The sequence below is a fragment of the Dryas octopetala genome, chromosome 6 (assembly GCF_963921425.1).
Source record: "Dryas octopetala chromosome 6, drDryOcto1.1, whole genome shotgun sequence".
Taxonomy (NCBI): domain Eukaryota; kingdom Viridiplantae; phylum Streptophyta; class Magnoliopsida; order Rosales; family Rosaceae; genus Dryas; species Dryas octopetala.
Genome location: NC_141371.1, coordinates 10275952 through 10292756, shown reverse-complemented (window position 1 = coordinate 10292756; position 16805 = coordinate 10275952). Strand labels below are relative to the sequence as shown.

General features: G+C 36.6%; 2 protein-coding genes and 2 non-coding genes across 5 annotated transcripts; 1 reads left to right on the top strand and 3 right to left on the bottom strand.

The window, feature by feature from the left end:
• Nucleotides 1–5284: 5284 nt before the first annotated feature.
• LOC147282258 (U6 spliceosomal RNA) lies at nt 5285–5391 on the bottom strand. Its single transcript, XR_015123186.1, has one exon. It is a non-coding gene; the product is annotated as a U6 spliceosomal RNA (small nuclear RNA).
• Nucleotides 5392–5824: 433 nt separating this feature from the next.
• On the bottom strand, nt 5825–9155 carry MS2 (Jojoba acyl CoA reductase-related male sterility protein). Its single transcript, XM_086248866.1, has 10 exons — nt 9042–9155; nt 8566–8925; nt 8355–8458; nt 8032–8231; nt 7818–7918; nt 7470–7677; nt 7147–7308; nt 6977–7058; nt 6305–6702; nt 5825–6197 (listed from the first exon to the last, which is right to left on the bottom strand). The coding sequence occupies exons 2-10, from the start codon at nt 8921–8923 to the stop codon at nt 6032–6034; spliced, it is 1779 nt and encodes a 592-aa protein (XP_086104992.1). The 5' UTR covers nt 8924–8925; nt 9042–9155; the 3' UTR covers nt 5825–6031.
• An 896-nt stretch (nt 9156–10051) lies between these two features.
• TRNAG-UCC (transfer RNA glycine (anticodon UCC)) lies at nt 10052–10123 on the top strand. The gene has a single exon. It is a non-coding gene; the product is annotated as a tRNA-Gly (tRNA).
• Nucleotides 10124–13157: 3034 nt separating this feature from the next.
• On the bottom strand, nt 13158–16678 carry SDG38 (SET domain protein 38). Of its 2 annotated transcripts, XR_015122978.1 has the most exons (8): nt 16304–16678; nt 16127–16182; nt 15495–15621; nt 14639–14708; nt 14354–14533; nt 14169–14257; nt 13837–13908; nt 13581–13617 (listed from the first exon to the last, which is right to left on the bottom strand). XR_015122978.1 is itself a non-coding variant. In XM_086248711.1 (7 exons), exons 1-7 carry the CDS (start codon nt 16661–16663, stop codon nt 13499–13501), a joined length of 984 nt encoding a protein of 327 aa, XP_086104837.1. In that variant the 5' UTR covers nt 16664–16678; the 3' UTR covers nt 13158–13498. The 2 variants fall into 2 exon arrangements, 1 of the variants encoding a protein (XP_086104837.1); XM_086248711.1 differs by lacking the exon at nt 14169–14257 and having other exon boundaries at nt 13158–13617.
• Nucleotides 16679–16805: the final 127 nt, after the last annotated feature.

The following is a 16805-nucleotide window of genomic DNA, read 5'->3' as shown; positions in this document are numbered from 1 at the left end:
ACAATGTGTCATTTTGAGGTGCACAATGCATATTGAGACATTCTAAAGCCTACATTGAAACATTCTAAGGTGTATATTGAAATAAAGAACCCTCCATATATGAATACTTATTTAGAATTCATATAATTTTGTTAAATAGGTTTATTATGTTAAAATTTGATTACTTTTGTTTAACACTAATCCTATTCAAGTTTTCGTGCTTGCGTGTTTTGTCATATATAGGTTTGTGTCTAATTGGGCAATCCAAACTAGGGGTGGAAACGATACGGTTACCGTACCGAAACCTTGATACTGCATGCCGACCGCTCGAGGTCGAAACCCCTGTTTTTGTCACCGATACCGTGCCGACGGTTTGCGGTAACCGCAATTTTCAGTTGCGGTCAGAGAAGGGCGGCATCGGCATGGTACTCGGCTTGCCGAAACTTGAGAGAGACATCGAGACAGAGAGATGGAGATCGAGAGAGCGAGACAAAGAGAGACAAAGAGATGGAGATAGCGAGACAGAGAGATGGAGATGGATAGAGAGAGATCGGTGGCAACATAATGAATAGTTTATCAACTGGTGGTGGTAGAGATCATCAAGGAGTGGATCAGTGGTGAAATTTGCAGCAAATTCCTTTCATGGGTAGGTTTGATTAGTCAATCATACCATCAACAGGTTTGTTATACGCATTTAATCAAACTAGGGGTGAGCAAGGTGGTATGGTTGATGGAGAGTGCAGCAGCAGCAGCAGCCAGCAACTAAGGACCAATATGGCCTTGACTACTTCTTCTAGGGCTCCTCTAGTGAAAATGGAAGATAACGGCCATGGCGTAGTTTGACAAGACCTAATTTGGGCATTTCAGAAAACAATAATACTAATCAATTGATCTGGGGTACTGGAATTAGTGCTTAGACAGATTTATCAGGTACTAGTGGTGGTTCAAAGTCAGAAATGGTGGAGATGATGGATTGATGGTGGAGGTTGGAAAGAATCGCAGAGAGAGAGAGAGAGAGAGAAAGAGAGAGTTGGGATCGGTGGTGGTTGGGTAAGTAATTAGGTGTATTGTATTAATGTATTAGAGATTTAAGGGTGTAGGTGTGTGAGATTTAGGCTTGACTACAAAAAAAAAAACACAAAACAAAAGGCCCAATAAAAATACACGATAGAGGCCCAAACAAACACAAGACAAATGCCAAAAAAATAAAAAGACCTACAAACCAGATCAAAAATAGAAGATAATGAACTGCTTTCTGCAAATCTGAAACCAGAGAAGAAGAATAAGAGAAAAAGAAGAAGAGAATAAGAGAAGAAGAAGAAGAAGTATCGGTACGGATCGGTATACCGTCGGTATGAGTATATCAATACCATTTTTAGTCGGTACGGTACGGTATTTACTCCGAAACCGAAAATTCCAAAAAAAAAATACCATACTGATCGATACGGTACCGGTATGGCAACGATATTTTTCGGTAAATCGGTAAAAAAAACCAACCCTAATCCAAACTCACTAAATTTGTATTGAGCTTAAGTCGCGTTAAAAATTGACACTTGTATTCTATTAATATTTTGGACTTGATTTTGATTATTTAATCATAAAGGTGACCATAATGTGATTGTTTAACATTATAAATTAAGCTTTCTATAATAAGAGTTTTAATTTGCAAAGAACACTTTAAAACATCAATTAACTATTAGTTCATAGTATTTTTATTCATTTTGTTAGAAGAAGATCTAAGATAAAATCCCACTTAAAAAAGAAAAATCTTTTAAACAACATTACTTTACTTTAACAAATAATAGAAACATAATACTCATATATAGCCATGCAAGGAGTAAAATTTCGGTTTCGAGAAAATTTTTGACAGATTTTTTTGTAAAAATTTTGATTTCGACAAAATTAGACAAAAACGACAGAAATTACTATAAAAATATAGAAATTTTGAATGAAATTTGACCTTATGTTTATTTAATATATTATCTACTACATTGATAAAAAAAACATTGAAGAAACCAAATTATATAATAAGTTTCATGTGATATAAGATGAATATAATGCGTGCTGAAAACAAATATTGTTAAATAAAATTAGTATATTATTTATACTCTATAATCAATACACTAATCCTAATATTAAACACTATATACTTTATATATTCTAATATTATTTATACTCTATAATCTATGTACTAAATTTTGTATACTCTATATTCTTTAGGATATGGTATAAGATATTAGGGTTTAGGCCCTTTAGGTTATTTTTAATTATTTTTTATATAGAAATGTATTAGGGTTTAGGGTTTAAAAACAACTAAAAGAAACCCTAAAAGAGGTAAACCAAACTTCAAACGAAACCTCAAACCTTTTTTTTCTTTCTAATTGCCCAAAAGCCCTAAACCCCAATCAACCCTAAAAAAAACCTAGTCTTTTGTTTTTTTGTTTTTTATTTTAATCTTTCCTTCCTTTTTTTTTTTTCTTTCATTCCTTTTCCTCTTTGCCCGTGACTCTTTCTTCCTCTTGCCTCTCATTTCTCTCTCCCAACCCTATGCGCACATAATCTTCTCCCTTGTCAAGCTTTCCATAGAAGACCTTCTGAAGAAGCCCCAAGGTAGCTGCTTGCCGACCTTTTATCGTAAAAAGAACATTGCAATCACAAAAGTTGATGAGAAAGAAAGATTGGCTCAGATCAATCATGTATTGGTTCAGGTCTTCCCCACCTAGCACCAGCCCCCTGCCTCTCTCCCCCCAACCCAGCCCATCCCCGACACACCCCCCTCCACCTAGCCCATCCCCGCCTCTTTCCCCCCAACCCAACCCAACCCCTCCCCGACCCATCCCCCTCACCCAGCCCCAAGCTGATATTTTTGTCGAAATTTCTGAAATCTTGACGAAAATATGTTGGTATCATGATAAAATCTTCCTCTCCCCAAAAAACGAAATTGTCCTCCTTGTATATAGCAAATTACATTTAAATTAATAAAACATTTCAATATTACATAATGGTCAATGTAAATTTTCTTTTTTCATAAAGATCAATGAGTTTTGAAATTATATCTCAAATTAATCACTAAGCTCAATCTACTTGATGATGTCATGTATTTTGGTGCATTGGAAAATATTAATTTTCTCATCCTTTTTTTCATTACTTATGGCCCTTATAAACGTAAAATTATGATGTTGCTCTTAATTTAGTTTAGGGTATATAAATGAGGTATATGGTATATAAATAAAGTTTAGGGTTTAGAATTAGGGTTCAGGAGAGCCCAAAATCCTAATATGTTTTGCTACGTAGCAGTCAAACACAAACCTAATACAAACCTAAATATGAATAGTAATGTATACTTATTAATCTATTATATTTTGTCTTTTTTCATTTTAATCAATAATGACTAAAATGAAATTATGAAAAAGTGCATTAATTAAAATATAATTGTGAAAAATTTTATTGATTTATTTGTAATTAGTTCATACATATATACCTAAACTACTATTTAATTAGCAATTGTTGAGGTTATCTAGTTGAAAGTGCCGTAAAATTTGCCCCTTGCACTCAAGTTTGATTCCTCACTTAAAAAAAAAAAACTTTTTATCACAAATGACCCTCAACTTTTACCTAAATATCAATTTGGTCTTTAAAGTGTATTTTTACTCAATGTTTTCCTCCATTTTTACTACCGCACATCAATATTGTCCTTCTGTTGTATTTCGTTCGAATTTCCGTCAAAAATTGAAGAAAAAATGATCCCCAACCCGAGTCTTAACACACCTTCTCTAGGTGTGTTAAGACATTTTTAGCCCTAAAAAAGGTTTAGTGTAGCGTACGTGACTAGTTTTTATGGTAATTCAAATGGAATTGAACAAAAGGGTATCATTGATGGCGGTGGTAAATAAAGAGGACCAAATTAAGTGAAAATACACTTTAAAAACTAAATTGATATTTGGTCAAAATTAAAGGATCATGTGTGATAAAAAGCTTAAAAATATATATCTAAGTAGGTGTCAAATCAAAATTTTCTACCACCACATGGGCAGGCTTCCAATAATCACAAAATGTTGCTTCTAGGCTGGCCTACCAATGCTTTTTGGGCGCTCTTCAAAGTTGACCAACAATGGGATTAATTTTTATATACCAAAAGAAAAACAATAGGTTTCATTTGTAAACAATTTGATTAACATGAAGAGGAAAGGTTGACTATTCAAAGGCAAATCTAATTTTCTTGATCCCAATTCAAATCGAATAGTTCATTATCTCATTAAGTATCCTTTATTAGTTTGGAAAAAAAATTCAGATGACATTTTCCACACAAAAGTCCAACGAGGAAGGAAAAGTTTATGGTATTCAAATTCAAATACAATCAAAGGCCTGGATAATTTAATTCAATTCAATTCAATTACTTGATAATAATTTAAATCGATTACTTTTTTTAATAAAATAATGATAATAGGTACAGTAATGAGTTAGAATTAGAATAAATATAATTCAATTTCTTCCAATATAAAAAAAATTCCACACAAACTCAAAATCAAATAAATAAAGTTTAAAGCATTAAAAAAACAAGAAAAAACATAAACATCTCCGAAATAAAACAAAAATATTGCACGGATAGTTGCTGAGGATGCCTTTGGTTTTGCTAGATCTAGGGATATCCTAGTGTAATTCTTGTTCCTTGGGCCTTTAGCCCTCCCAAGTACTAAAAAAAATATTAAAAATAAAAAAACAAAAATAAAATCAGCACATGTGGACAATTTATGGCCGCTCGGCCTAACACATGTGGATCAATCTATCTGAATCATGAAAGAAATTGGAGCATATAATTCAAAACCAATTAGCTATAGAAATAGATTGATGCTATATTCCTCAACCATAACTTTATTACAATTCAAAACTAATTAGAACTTATACAAAATTACAATTTTTCAATATGGAACAACACACTTTATATTCTCACATGTCATGCATAGTAGAATTAATGCCATATTCCTCAACCATAACTTTATACAAAGAAAAGAACTACAATCACACAAAGGCTTAATTGAGGAAGCAGATTTTCACTCCATCAGTATTTGGGTATTCCTCTTCCAAATGGGTTCTTACCTTGTCTAAGCATTTTCTTTTTTGCTTCTAACATCTTTTTTTTTTTCTTGGACTTTTAACCACAACCATGTATTACAAATCTAAGACTTCTTTGCTATGGTTTAGAGTTTAATAGTGAAACTCAAAGATACAAGAAAACCTTCAAATTTGCAAATAGAAGGCTCATATTAAAAGTCAAGCAATGCCAAAACAAGAGGAGCCACGCTTACAATACCTGCATAGTAGTGGATTTATGCATGCCATCCTTGCACAAGGGCCATGCTAATCTTCTTCGTATCATTCCAAGATTATTGGTTGCCTCAAATGGATGGAAAATTAGATTTGACAATTTAAGAATACAGAAAATTTTATTGAAAATAACAAGAACCCTTATGGCATAGACCATGGATGCTACATGCATCACTGCTTGATTCATTTCAACGAAAAAAATAAGGCTCTTGAGTTTTGCTCCCTTCCTAATTTTATCGATCAATGGAGTATAATAATAAGTTTTGCCAGAATTATCATGGAACCATAAAAGACTCTCCTAGTCATATTCATGGGGCTTGTATTGCCATTATGGCATATCAAGCAGAGATTTCCAATTGCAAAAGATAAACCCTGTTTCCAAATTTTATGATTTCTCTATTTTCTTATGTTCAGGAAGGAACATGTTAGTTAATTTCTCGGATCCAGTAGCAATCAGTGGAGACTTGATTTTTAATAAGTACAGCTACACAAACCCAGGTCCTATGAAGATTTACAGAACTGATGAGAAAACCCAAGACCATGGATCATAAAGTTTAATGGACTAAGTTACACCATTAAGGAAAAGGCTACACTTCTTTTTGCACCTCCCCCCCATTTATAGGTTAAAAAAAAAAAAAAGAAGAAGAAAAGAAAGTAATATTGGCTTATTACAAATTAGTTGCAGGACTACTTGAGATGTATTAGGGTAACAAGACAGCATACTTTTTTAGCTACACACCCCTCTGCCCTTCATGACATGCCTCTTAAGACCTGGAATGTGGACATTTGTTATATAGTCTCTCCAATCTAAGCTCCCCACATCAAATCCAAACTTCCTCTTTTCTTCTTCAGACATGCTCTCCATTAGTCTCTGAGTATTGCTGTTGTCAAACCTGCAGCAAGTAGTTAATTCAAATTATAATTCAAACCTCCATTAGTCATTCATGCTTGATCATAGTTTAAATTTAGAGTCACAATACTATTGCTTACTGCACCATACCTTCCACCATAGAAAGTATACGGCTCATAAATGCTAGCCAAGTACTTTGCTTGCTCCACTGATTTTCTGCAAATCATTTCAAGTTTCTGAGACAGCTTCCCATTTGAGGAAGCCAAAGCTGTTAACCCGCTTCGTTGAATGGCATCTCTCCAAATGTGAGCAGAGAAATCTTCCATGGAGCTGAAGAGCTTCATCGATGGAACATGGATTGGCCTTCCTTTTGAGTCTATGCATGGTGAGGAGTTGTAGTGGTCATAGAGCAGTCTAGTCAGTTCTTGGAAGACTAATGGGTTCTCAACTGATGAAGTAATCTGGTAGACATTGATGTCTTGTTTCTGAGCCATTCCATGCTTTGCAATTGCAGCCAAGGTTGCGTTAACAACCATGTCAGCTGGAACCTGATAGCATTCATGTCAAGAGAGCTGAAACTATTAAGGGAATGAATATGTGATATATATATTGATGCTGTATACTAATCTGCTACATATATGGTTTTATTTTCCTAAAATTCTTCTCCAATCTATTGCTCAAAATGTCATGTATATTACATACTTTGAACCTGACTTGCCAAATTCTATAAGCTACATACATTGAATTTGCATGTGTCCCCATGTCAATGTCATAAAACCTACAATACATAAGGGACAAATGAAACAGACAAAGAATAATTACCACATCGAGTACCCCGTTTGGATCTACTAGGAAACCTGTGAGCTGTCCTTTTCCATAGTACAAAACTATTGGATCCATCATCCTGGGAACATAGGGACAATAGAGGTTTATTTCAAAGCTTGTGTAAAAGCAATTTCAGTTTCAAAGTAACTGCACCTTTTAAGATATACCTATTTCCTTCCATCCATCCAGGAAATGGCTCTTTGCAAGTGCTCTCGATGACACTAGGTCGGATTATGACTACTGGTATGTCACCTCTCCTATTATCAATCAGCATTTCTCCCATGGCCTTTGTGAACACATATGTATCTTGCCATCCATATTTTCTGGCCCTGATTAGATGTATTAGCAATCTCATTGTTTTCCTTGATAGGGAGACCAATAAGTCCAAAAGATACAAATATGGAAATGAAATAGTTCAATCCTTATCTGCTTGTAAACCAAAGAAAGAATTAAAGAAATTGAAGAAAGAAGAAAAGGTGAAGCTCATTACCTTTCTAAACCCAACTCTTTCATCTTTTGAGCCACCTCATTGCTTTCATAAGCTCCCTTGGAAGTCAAAGCCAACTGTATTTCATTTTCAACATCCAGTGGATAAAATCCTGGTGGGGTTTCAGATATGGAATTTTCCTCTGTTATGCTTTCTCCTATATAAAATGGTTTTTCCATAATTCTCCCTTGTCTTTGTCCATTAACATATGCTGCACATGAGAGGACAAAGCATCATTTTAAGTAATGTTAGAATCGGCAAGAGCAATTGCTCAGAAGGCAATCCCTTGCAGATATAGATATCTAAATCTAATACTCCATAATTTTCTACACCTTTCTATTTCTTAATTACCTGTTGATACTTGCAGGAAGAGCTTAAGTTTCTTGCACTTCTTTGCAAAGGACATAAGGTGGCAAGGTCCTTTTGTGTTTATATCTAAAGCTACATCATATCTGCAAAATATAATGGTACAAATCTTATCACAATTAGAACTCAAATGTTTCAGAGAAAGCATTACAAATTTAGCGTAGAAATCAGAAGTTCCAGTGGGAAAAGGCCACAAAACCTTTCATGAAATGTTGTGTTAGCTGCAGAATTTACAATAACATCAACTTCTTTAGCAATCAAGCCAGCCAAATCATCATCTAGCCCAAGATCTGATTCACAGACATTTCCTACCACAGGAACTAGCTTGCTCAACATGAAGGCTTGATAAGATTTTCCATAAGTTTGCCTGAGACACTTGAAAAGCTCTGCATTTATGATCTAGAACACAACAGCACATCGAAATTTAAAGTAAGGGCCAGGAAATACAATTGATGAATGGCTTAGAGCAGGTTAGAAAAACTCAACATTACATAAATAAAAAAAATTAAAAATAAAACATACTTCACTTTTTAATCTGTCCATTGCAGCTTCCTTGTTTTTGGCCTTGATCAAGAGAAATATCTTGCCCACATCAGGCGCAGTCCGTAATATCTTCTCAATAAGAACTGGATGGTTTTCAACAAAAAGGAGCAAACAAAAAAATAAAAGGTCTTTGCTATATTTGTGTAATTTCATGGAAAATGCATAAACAATTATGAGTGCAAGTGTGTACCTTTTGCTAGAAACCCAGTTGAACCAGTTATGAAAAACCCTTTTCCTCTAAGAAATTTTACAATCCCAATACCATCATGCATCTCCACTAAACCACCAAAAGGCACCAAATCCTTCACTGCGATGTTGGAATTCTCTTTCTGGGTCTTCTCATTTGGAGACAAAACCAGGCTTCCTGCATCCATTACAGCAGCAGATGCAAACCCACTTGTCTTTATGGCATTTCCCCCTGATCCTTGGCAAAAAACCACACTCTTTTTTCTCCTCAACAGGCACCAATCCCTCTTATCAGACTCCACCCTTACAGTTTTATTTGGTGCAATTGTTGATGACAAAGAGCTGAGGAATGAAGCTTCCATCACTGCCAAGAAAGATGGGAAACAATTAAAATCAGATGAAAGAGAAAAAAACACAAAAAAAAAAGAAGGTTAACAAACAAAAGTTGTTGCAGTTAAAAGTGCATGGTTGGGTTGAAACCTTAGCTAAACACTTCCTGAACCAAAATAAAATTAGGCTAGTAAACTACCTAAGGTGTATAAGATAAAAAAGAGATGTGGGTTTGGTTTGGTTTTGTAAACTGTGAAGAGAGAGGATGTGTGTGTATGCGTGACGAAGAAGGAAGGCAGGAGATGAGAGTTAGGTGAATATGGAATGGTGTTGTTATATAGAGATTTGGGAAAAGGGCGCTCTTTATGCCACCCCTCTCACACTTTTTTACCAACGGCAAAGTTGGCGGGAACTCTCTTCGATCTCATCTCCACTATGTTTGATTAGAGTTCTTGGGGTGAGGTACATTTTCTATGTGCCATATATTTAACCCAAAAATGCAGGGGTAAAAAAGGGCGTGGGACTGTGAGATGAGGGGGAGCAATTGGAAATGGGGGCTGCCTCTTTTTCTTTTTCATTTTTTAGTTCAATTTGAGAGAATTTTATGTGAGGTTATTTATCTTACATGAGACTATGATAGTGTTGAGTAACAGAAAAATTCAGTTAAAATATAGCATGTGTCCAAGAAATAAAAGATCATTTTGATCACATGTCATTTTTTAAAGGAATTATTCAGTCACTCAACACTAACATGTAAGTATGTAACAAAACAACCCCACACAAATTTTGTTAGGGTTAAGAGATGTACAATGATTTGGGGGCTGACTTGAGTTGGTCCCTTCACTTAATTTCGGTGGACAATGGAGGACTTTTTAGCTCCATTTGCAAACAACTTTTATCTCACACTTAAGATCAAAGTTTGAACTTCCATCTCTTGTAACCTTATATGTATTTAAGAAAGAAAAAAAAAGTTGGCAAACCATAAATCTCAATTGTAACAATGTTACTGTCACGTTTTTCTTATTTTATAAAAGCTATATGCTATTCGCATGTTCAGTAAGTAATCATTATCAATTGCCTTATCAAATGAAAAAAGAAATGACCTTGCTGGTGCTTCATTAATAATATATAATTAATTATAGGTAAGCTAATTATATGAAGCGTTTGTAGTCCAACGGTTAGGATAATTGCCTTCCAAGCAATAGACCCGGGTTCGACTCCCGGCAGACGCAATTCATCTCCTTTTTTTTAATTTCCTTTTAACCAAACACCTCAGTGAAATCTGGAAAAAGATCATAAAGGCTCTATGGGTTTGATTGCTAATCAAATTAAGTCACATGTGTATGTGTTTGGGTTACATTTTGATTCCTTTTGGTTAACATCGCCATATAGTTTGAAACTGTTAATTTTTAGTAATTGGCACCAACACAGATTGAAGAATTGTAGATTTGGCAATTCAATCTAACGATATCAGATTAAAATCCAATCCAATTTAATGTTCATTGAGCTAAATTGGATCATCATTATTAGGTGGCTTAGGTGAGCGGGTGAACATATAGAATTAGATGTGAAATAAACATTCAATCCTAAATTTAAAAAAAATAAATAAATAAATCGTTTTAGTTATATAGAGTAGGCTTAATTGTGTTTTTACCACCTAAAGTTTTAGTTGATTCTCACTTTACCACTCAAATATTTATTTGTTTCATTTTACCACCTACAACTATTTTTTGTATCTCATTTTACTTTTTTCTGTCTATTTTGACAATCAAACTGTCACAAAAAGCTGACGTGATAGGGGCATTCATGTTATTTTGTCCACTTGGACAAAAAATCAATTAAAAATCTTTATACTTTACAAATATTAAATTTAATTAAAAACTAAAAAACCCAAATGCAGCTCCCCTCACCCGAGCCCTGCCCCACCCCCCTCCGGCCAGCTTCAACACGCCGCCAGCCCCTCTCATCGCCGGCAACCCTTCTCCCTCTCTTTCTCACTTCCTCTCTCCTCTTTCTCTCTGCCTCTCATCCTTTTCCTCTTGTAATTAATCAAAGACTTCCATCAGAGACATTTATAATAGAAAAATGAGATTGAATTTCTCAAATGAAAGATGTAGGGCTAACATGGATTGAAAATCAAAAGTCGATAAACCCTCGCTCTACATAACGAAGACAGCTGCGACAACCCCAACCGCCACAGAACCGACAACAGTGAACCTAGTCAAAACGGCACTGTCATTGGCCGATGCAAAGCTTCCGATGGCGGTGCAGAGAGCGAAGAGGGAGAAGTGGCCGGAGAGATTGGGGAAGATGAATTAATGAAGGCGATGAGTTGACAACATGCACTGTTGAAGGAGCATCTGCCGGTGGCAGGGACGGATCTAGGATTCCCAACTTGGGGGGTCATGTCAGGTGGAGTTTAGTGCCGCGAAGCGGCGGCAAAATTTTTTAGGGACCAGGCAGATGACCAGCTTCGATGATGGAGGTTGGGTTAGTGTGTTGGATCTGTGTGGTGTGGGTTTTGGGAAATTTAATTAAGGAAGAGAATGAGAGTGACTGAGTGAGGGGCACACTGCACACACACACAAGTTAGTAAATTCTGAAAATTTTTTTGACTCGGAAAAATTTTCAAAAATATTGAACAGGTGAGGCGTTGAGACCATTTGGTCATTTTGTTTTTTTCTTAAATTGATATTTATATGTCATTTATTAAATGCTCTTAACAATGTCAATCAGTGTAAAAAAAATAAAAAATTGCCTAGAGTCGAACCTAAGGGTTTAGTAATATTAACAATCAACCTAAAAAAAAACATTTTAGTTAAAAGGGCTGCTCCACCAACTGGTATTAGCCCATTCCAATTGGTTTCCTTTTCAACTAGGCCCAGCCCACGTAGCCTTAAGTCAGCAGTATTCAGGCAATCCTCTCACTCTTGGTCTCTGTTCTCTCGCTCTCTCAACTCTCAGCTTTCACTCTCTCTCACTACTCACCACTCACCAGGCATCCAAATCATCACCACCCCCAGGCTGAGAGAAGTGAGGCTCTCAGGTTCGCCGTCCAGACACTCGGGGGGTTGCTGTCCAGAGAGATGGGGTGTTGTGGGCTTCTCGACTGGCCGCGGGGGGGTCGCCCGACCCCCCACCTTTGTATGTGGATCCGTCCTTGGATCCAGGATCCAAATCCTGGGGGGTCATGGTTAGGTGGAGTTTGGCGCTGCGAAGCGGCGGCGAAATTTTTTATGGACCGAGCAGGTGACCAGTTGCGGTGGTGGGGGAGGCGGGCACCAGGGATCGGCGGCAGGTGGTGGGGGGTGGGTTAGGTCTGTGTGGGTTTGGGAAATTTGGTTCAAGAAGAAGAGTTGGGGACTTGGGGTTGGGTATGTGAGGGGCACACGGGCTGGGGATTTACTTAGCAGGTGTGTGTTTTGTTTTTAATTCCTAGCTCCAAACGATGCCGTTTTGAGTAGGAAGCTTAGAAAAAATTTAATTAACTGGCCTAAACGACGTAGTTTTGGTTAGGCAACAAACAGAAGAAAAAAAAAAAAAAAAAAGCTCAACAGTTGCAGACTTGCAGGCTTGCAGCTGCGGCATCTCGCCCAAGACTTTCATCGAGCAGGTGGGGGGGTCATCGAGCAAGTAGGGGGGTCACCGTTCTTCTCGCTGGGGGGTCGCCTTCTTGCTCAGTCAGGACTCGTCGCCTTCTTGCTCTGCCATTTAGGGGGTCGCTTGACCCCCCAAGCTATAAAGTGGATTTGTCCCTGGCCGGTGGAGTGGTCATTGGAGAAGGCATCAGAGATTAACTGTCGATGGTGACTTGGCTGGTGATGATGCCAGAGATTGTGCTCTTGTTGAGGCCACCAAGAGTGCAATCATTTTCGGGGAAGTTGACGACTATGGGTGGGGGACGGGGAAGGAGGAAAGAGATGGTGGTGGTGGTGGTGGTGGTGGTGGTGGTGGTGGTTTGGGGTGGGGGTGCTCAGAGGAAGAAGATGAGTTTTTTTGTTTTTTAATTGATTTAAAGTTTTAGCATTTTTCTTTGCCAAAAAAAAAAGTTTTACCATTTGTTATTAATTGTTTTGTACACATGGCAACTTACGTATGCAAAAAATAGGCCCATAATAGCCAGGAAGGTGCCACATCACCAATCATTTTAAAATATGAGAATTTTTTATATATTTTTTGTTCAAGTGGACAAAATGACATGAATGCCTCTGTCACGTCAACTTTTTTGACAATTTAATTGACGAAATATACAAAAAAAAGATAAAATGAGACACGAAGAATAGTTTTAGATGATAAAATGAGACAAATAAACATCTAGATGGTAAAATAAGAATCAACTAAAATTTTGAGTGGTAAAAACACAATTAAGCCTATAGAGTACAAAACATAATTTTATCGAAAGGTTTAGATCATTCATCATTTCTATTTAGTACCAAGCATGACTTTGCATGGTAGGGCCTGGATGAGCTTGGAACAGGAACTAGAAATACAGGCTGACAGTGCCACATAACTTTTGCCATGACAATTATAAATCTCTTCTTTTTGTCTTTTTTTTTTTATTAGTCGAAAGGAAAGAAAAAAATAAATAAATATATATATATATATCATTAATCGCCAGACAAACACCGAAGACAATTGCACTGAAAACCAAACCCCTGGGACAGGAAACTCTGCCGAGCATCATGATCCATACTTGCATCGATGTAGCATATCCGGAGCTCTTCACCTGAAAAATACACAATATTGTATTGAGAAAATTTTTACCATATATGCCTATAGTCTATCAGTGGTGGAGCCACAATTGAGATTTGGGGTGAGTTGGGCGTTTAGGAGGTGGGCTGGAGATGAGAGCTAGGACTTGTGGACTAAAATATTTACTTAAAACTTTCAATTTGAAGGGGGAAAAACTAAAACATATCATTACAAAAACTATTGCAAGACGAACCTGCATCCACATCGCGAAGGGCTTTCAATCTTGCATCTGCATTCTCTATCCATATAATGTGGGCATTTGGATCTGTAGCAAAAAACCAGCAGACTGAAATTTTCAAATAAGAAATGAGATTGATGATAGAGGTGTCTAGGGGTAAATGTAAAGCCAATTATGCTGTAAGCAGGGCCAAGGTGCAGTCAGAATGATCTATAGTTCTGTTTCTCATATCATGCGAACTACTTTATTCAATGTCTTATATCTTGTTTAAACTAAGTTTAATTTAATTTCTCAATTAAATAATTTGATTAACTTCTAGAAGATCACTATCTGGAACTAAAGCTTACATTACTTTTGTGATGATTCCATGTCATATGCTGAATATGCACAGACACTGGTTGTAGTTGTCTTCAATTCTTATATTTCTATGTCCTCACTATATAGAAAAATTGCACTTCCATAAAATTAAAGAGAAGAGAGGTAGAAAAGTTAAACCAAAATAGTGCAAAAGGAGAAGACAAGAAGTGCTTACCACAATCATGATTATAGAAGGATGGAAGCATATAAACAGCATTCCCAACAGCACCTTCAGCTTCTATATAGGCTGCTGCTGATGACAGGAGATCATCATACAATACCCCAACCAACTCGATTCGAAATGCATTAATACGAATCCGTGCCAGTATGCCAATGTACCATTGCTTAGTTAAAACTTGTAATGTCAAGGAAGAGTATTCTCCCAACTGCTTCGGCAAAAGTACACGTGCAATACAAACTAAAATGGAGAGAAATTAAATTCCAGTCAGTTGGAGGATACATGCCATCTGTTCATCCGTGATGACTGAGTTTCTGAAGGCAGTCCTTAGCAAGTCAAACCCCTCTTCCATCTGAAAATTGTCACCTTAATGCATAAGCTGATTTTTTTTTTTTTTTTTTCTGATAATGTATAAAAACCAATCAACTGGATGAACACTACATTTCTGAAGTATTAAAGCCATTTAATTAACCGTAATAATTAATACTCTATAATATGTGCATTTATGATTTATCAACTTCCTTTACTCCTGCTCTGTTGAGCAAAACATTTCCGCAAGTACACCTGCAGCTATTAATAAATGAAAATATGACTTGGCAGCAGCTTGAGAAAAGAAATGAGTGAATAAACTGCCAATAAATTACTTAATATAACTACAAGTAAGTCTTGGGATTGTTCCTCAAGCAAGTAACCTCAATCAATTATCATAAATTAGGCCCCAAAAGAAGGTAATGCCTACTTCAAAATTGACAAAAAGCAGGGAAGCTTTGTAGATCAAGAGAAATGTAATCAGTTCAAGTTTCAAGCTTTTCAGTCTTGGAAAAGGCAACCTTAATAAGCAATTCATAGCCCTTCCCTAAATTTGAAATATTTTTACTCTGTTTAAGATGAAGGACCCAAGAAATTTACTAGCCAAGGGGAAAGACATGAAGGTTAAAAATTTTCAGAAATCACAACAAACACATGCACAGCACAAAGACATGAATTTTGTTTACCAGAGACGCAGGATAAATTTTGAAGCTCCTTCTACTTGGTGTGACATATAGAAGAAAAAAATTAAACCAAAAAGATTACGATATCGTTTCATTATTCAAATACTAATGTTATCATTATAGAATAAATTAGCTAAGGTACTGACCTCTGAAATCATCTCTGGAGATAAGCTAGCAGGTTGGAGTATGTCAAGTAGGTTGGCATATGCAGCACTTGACATGACCATACAAGCCAACCGCTTTACAAGCAGTGGATATTTCAAACCATGGGACCTTTGGTAAGAGAAAATTACAAGTAATAAAATCAATAAATATATATATCACGGCCAAAGTGTGAAGCATTTTTGAGCCGAGAGCCCAGGTAAAAAACCAGCATAACCAAATATGTAGAAACCAATCTTGCATGCAAAAATTGTTACCGGTTTCAGATATAGAAGTTGAAAAATCAGTAGTTTTCACATGTATTGGTAATTGGGTGTTGCCTGTTGTTGTAGAATATTTAATAGAAACAATATTCGGGGTCATGCAAGGAAAACAAAATTACCACTACTTGTTAAGCCTTGTTAATGGGGCAAAAAATATCCATTTAATAGTAGAAGAGACTGAAAAGAAGCAAGGGAACTCTCTAATGACTTCAATTAGATCCCAAATGGATTTAAAGTGAAATGCTGATGGTTTTCCTAAGAATACATACATGACAAAGAAATAGAAAAAATAGTAAAACTGTGCATACAATGTGCATGTAACATGAGCAACTTGTGAGTAAAAATACGCATACCGGCAATAGTCATCGTAAGCTGACCAATCTGCTCTCATCTCAATCTCATGAAACCCCTAAAAATCAAAAAGAAAAAGAAAAACATATATAAGCACTTCTCTAAGAAACAAAAGATCGAACAGTTGATGGGCATTCCCCAAAATTTTGAATTAAATTTGGTGTAAAAAGCAATGCCACCTTAGCTTGTTGTTGGCAATCCTCACTGCAAAACGAAACGCGTTGGGGTTGAGAGCTGTGTGTGTTTCTGAGCTTTCTTAGGCAAAAGTAACAGACCCAGTGGACGGTGGAGAGAGAAGGGTGAGAGACGAGGGGTTTGGCTGTGTGTATGAGCTCACCGGTCTCGATTTTCCGGGTCGCGAAGACCCCTCGCCCGGACGACTCGGTGAGCTCGACCCGGATTGGAGGCGGCCCGGGTCGACCCGGGTTCTCATTTTGGGCTGTGGTGGCAGCGGAGAAGGAGGAGGAGGAGGAGAGAAACGGCTTGTTCTGGGAATTCACGAAGCGCGAAGCCCAACGACTATAACGGACCAGTCCCATTTTGGCTCACTTGCAACTTTCAAGCTTGCAACTTTATATAGGCACCAACTCGTGGGGAGATTTCAACTTTATATAGGCACCCACTTTAGTATTTTTTATTTTTTAATTAGTGGGGAGATTTTAAGTTGGAATTTCTTCTCTC

Bases quoted from the DNA above. Each gene is read 5' to 3' on its own strand.
- MS2 (XM_086248866.1), bottom strand. From the start codon at position 8,923: ATGGAAGCTTCATTCCTCAGCTCTTTGTCATCAACAATTGCACCAAAT. The intron at 7,919-8,031 runs GTTTTGTGGCCT...TATATTTTGCAG, and splicing joins AACACAACATTTCATGAAAG to ATATGATGTAGCTTTAGATA. The intron at 7,309-7,469 runs GTAATGAGCTTC...ACATCTAATCAG, and splicing joins AAAGAGTTGGGTTTAGAAAG to GGCCAGAAAATATGGATGGC.
- SDG38 (XM_086248711.1), bottom strand. From the start codon at position 16,663: ATGGGACTGGTCCGTTATAGTCGTTGGGCTTCGCGCTTCGTGAATTCC. The intron at 15,622-16,126 runs GTATGCGTATTT...CTCTTACCAAAG, and splicing joins GCTTACGATGACTATTGCCG to GTCCCATGGTTTGAAATATC. The intron at 13,618-13,836 runs GTTCGTCTTGCA...TGTATTTTTCAG, and splicing joins CCTTCGCGATGTGGATGCAG to GTGAAGAGCTCCGGATATGC.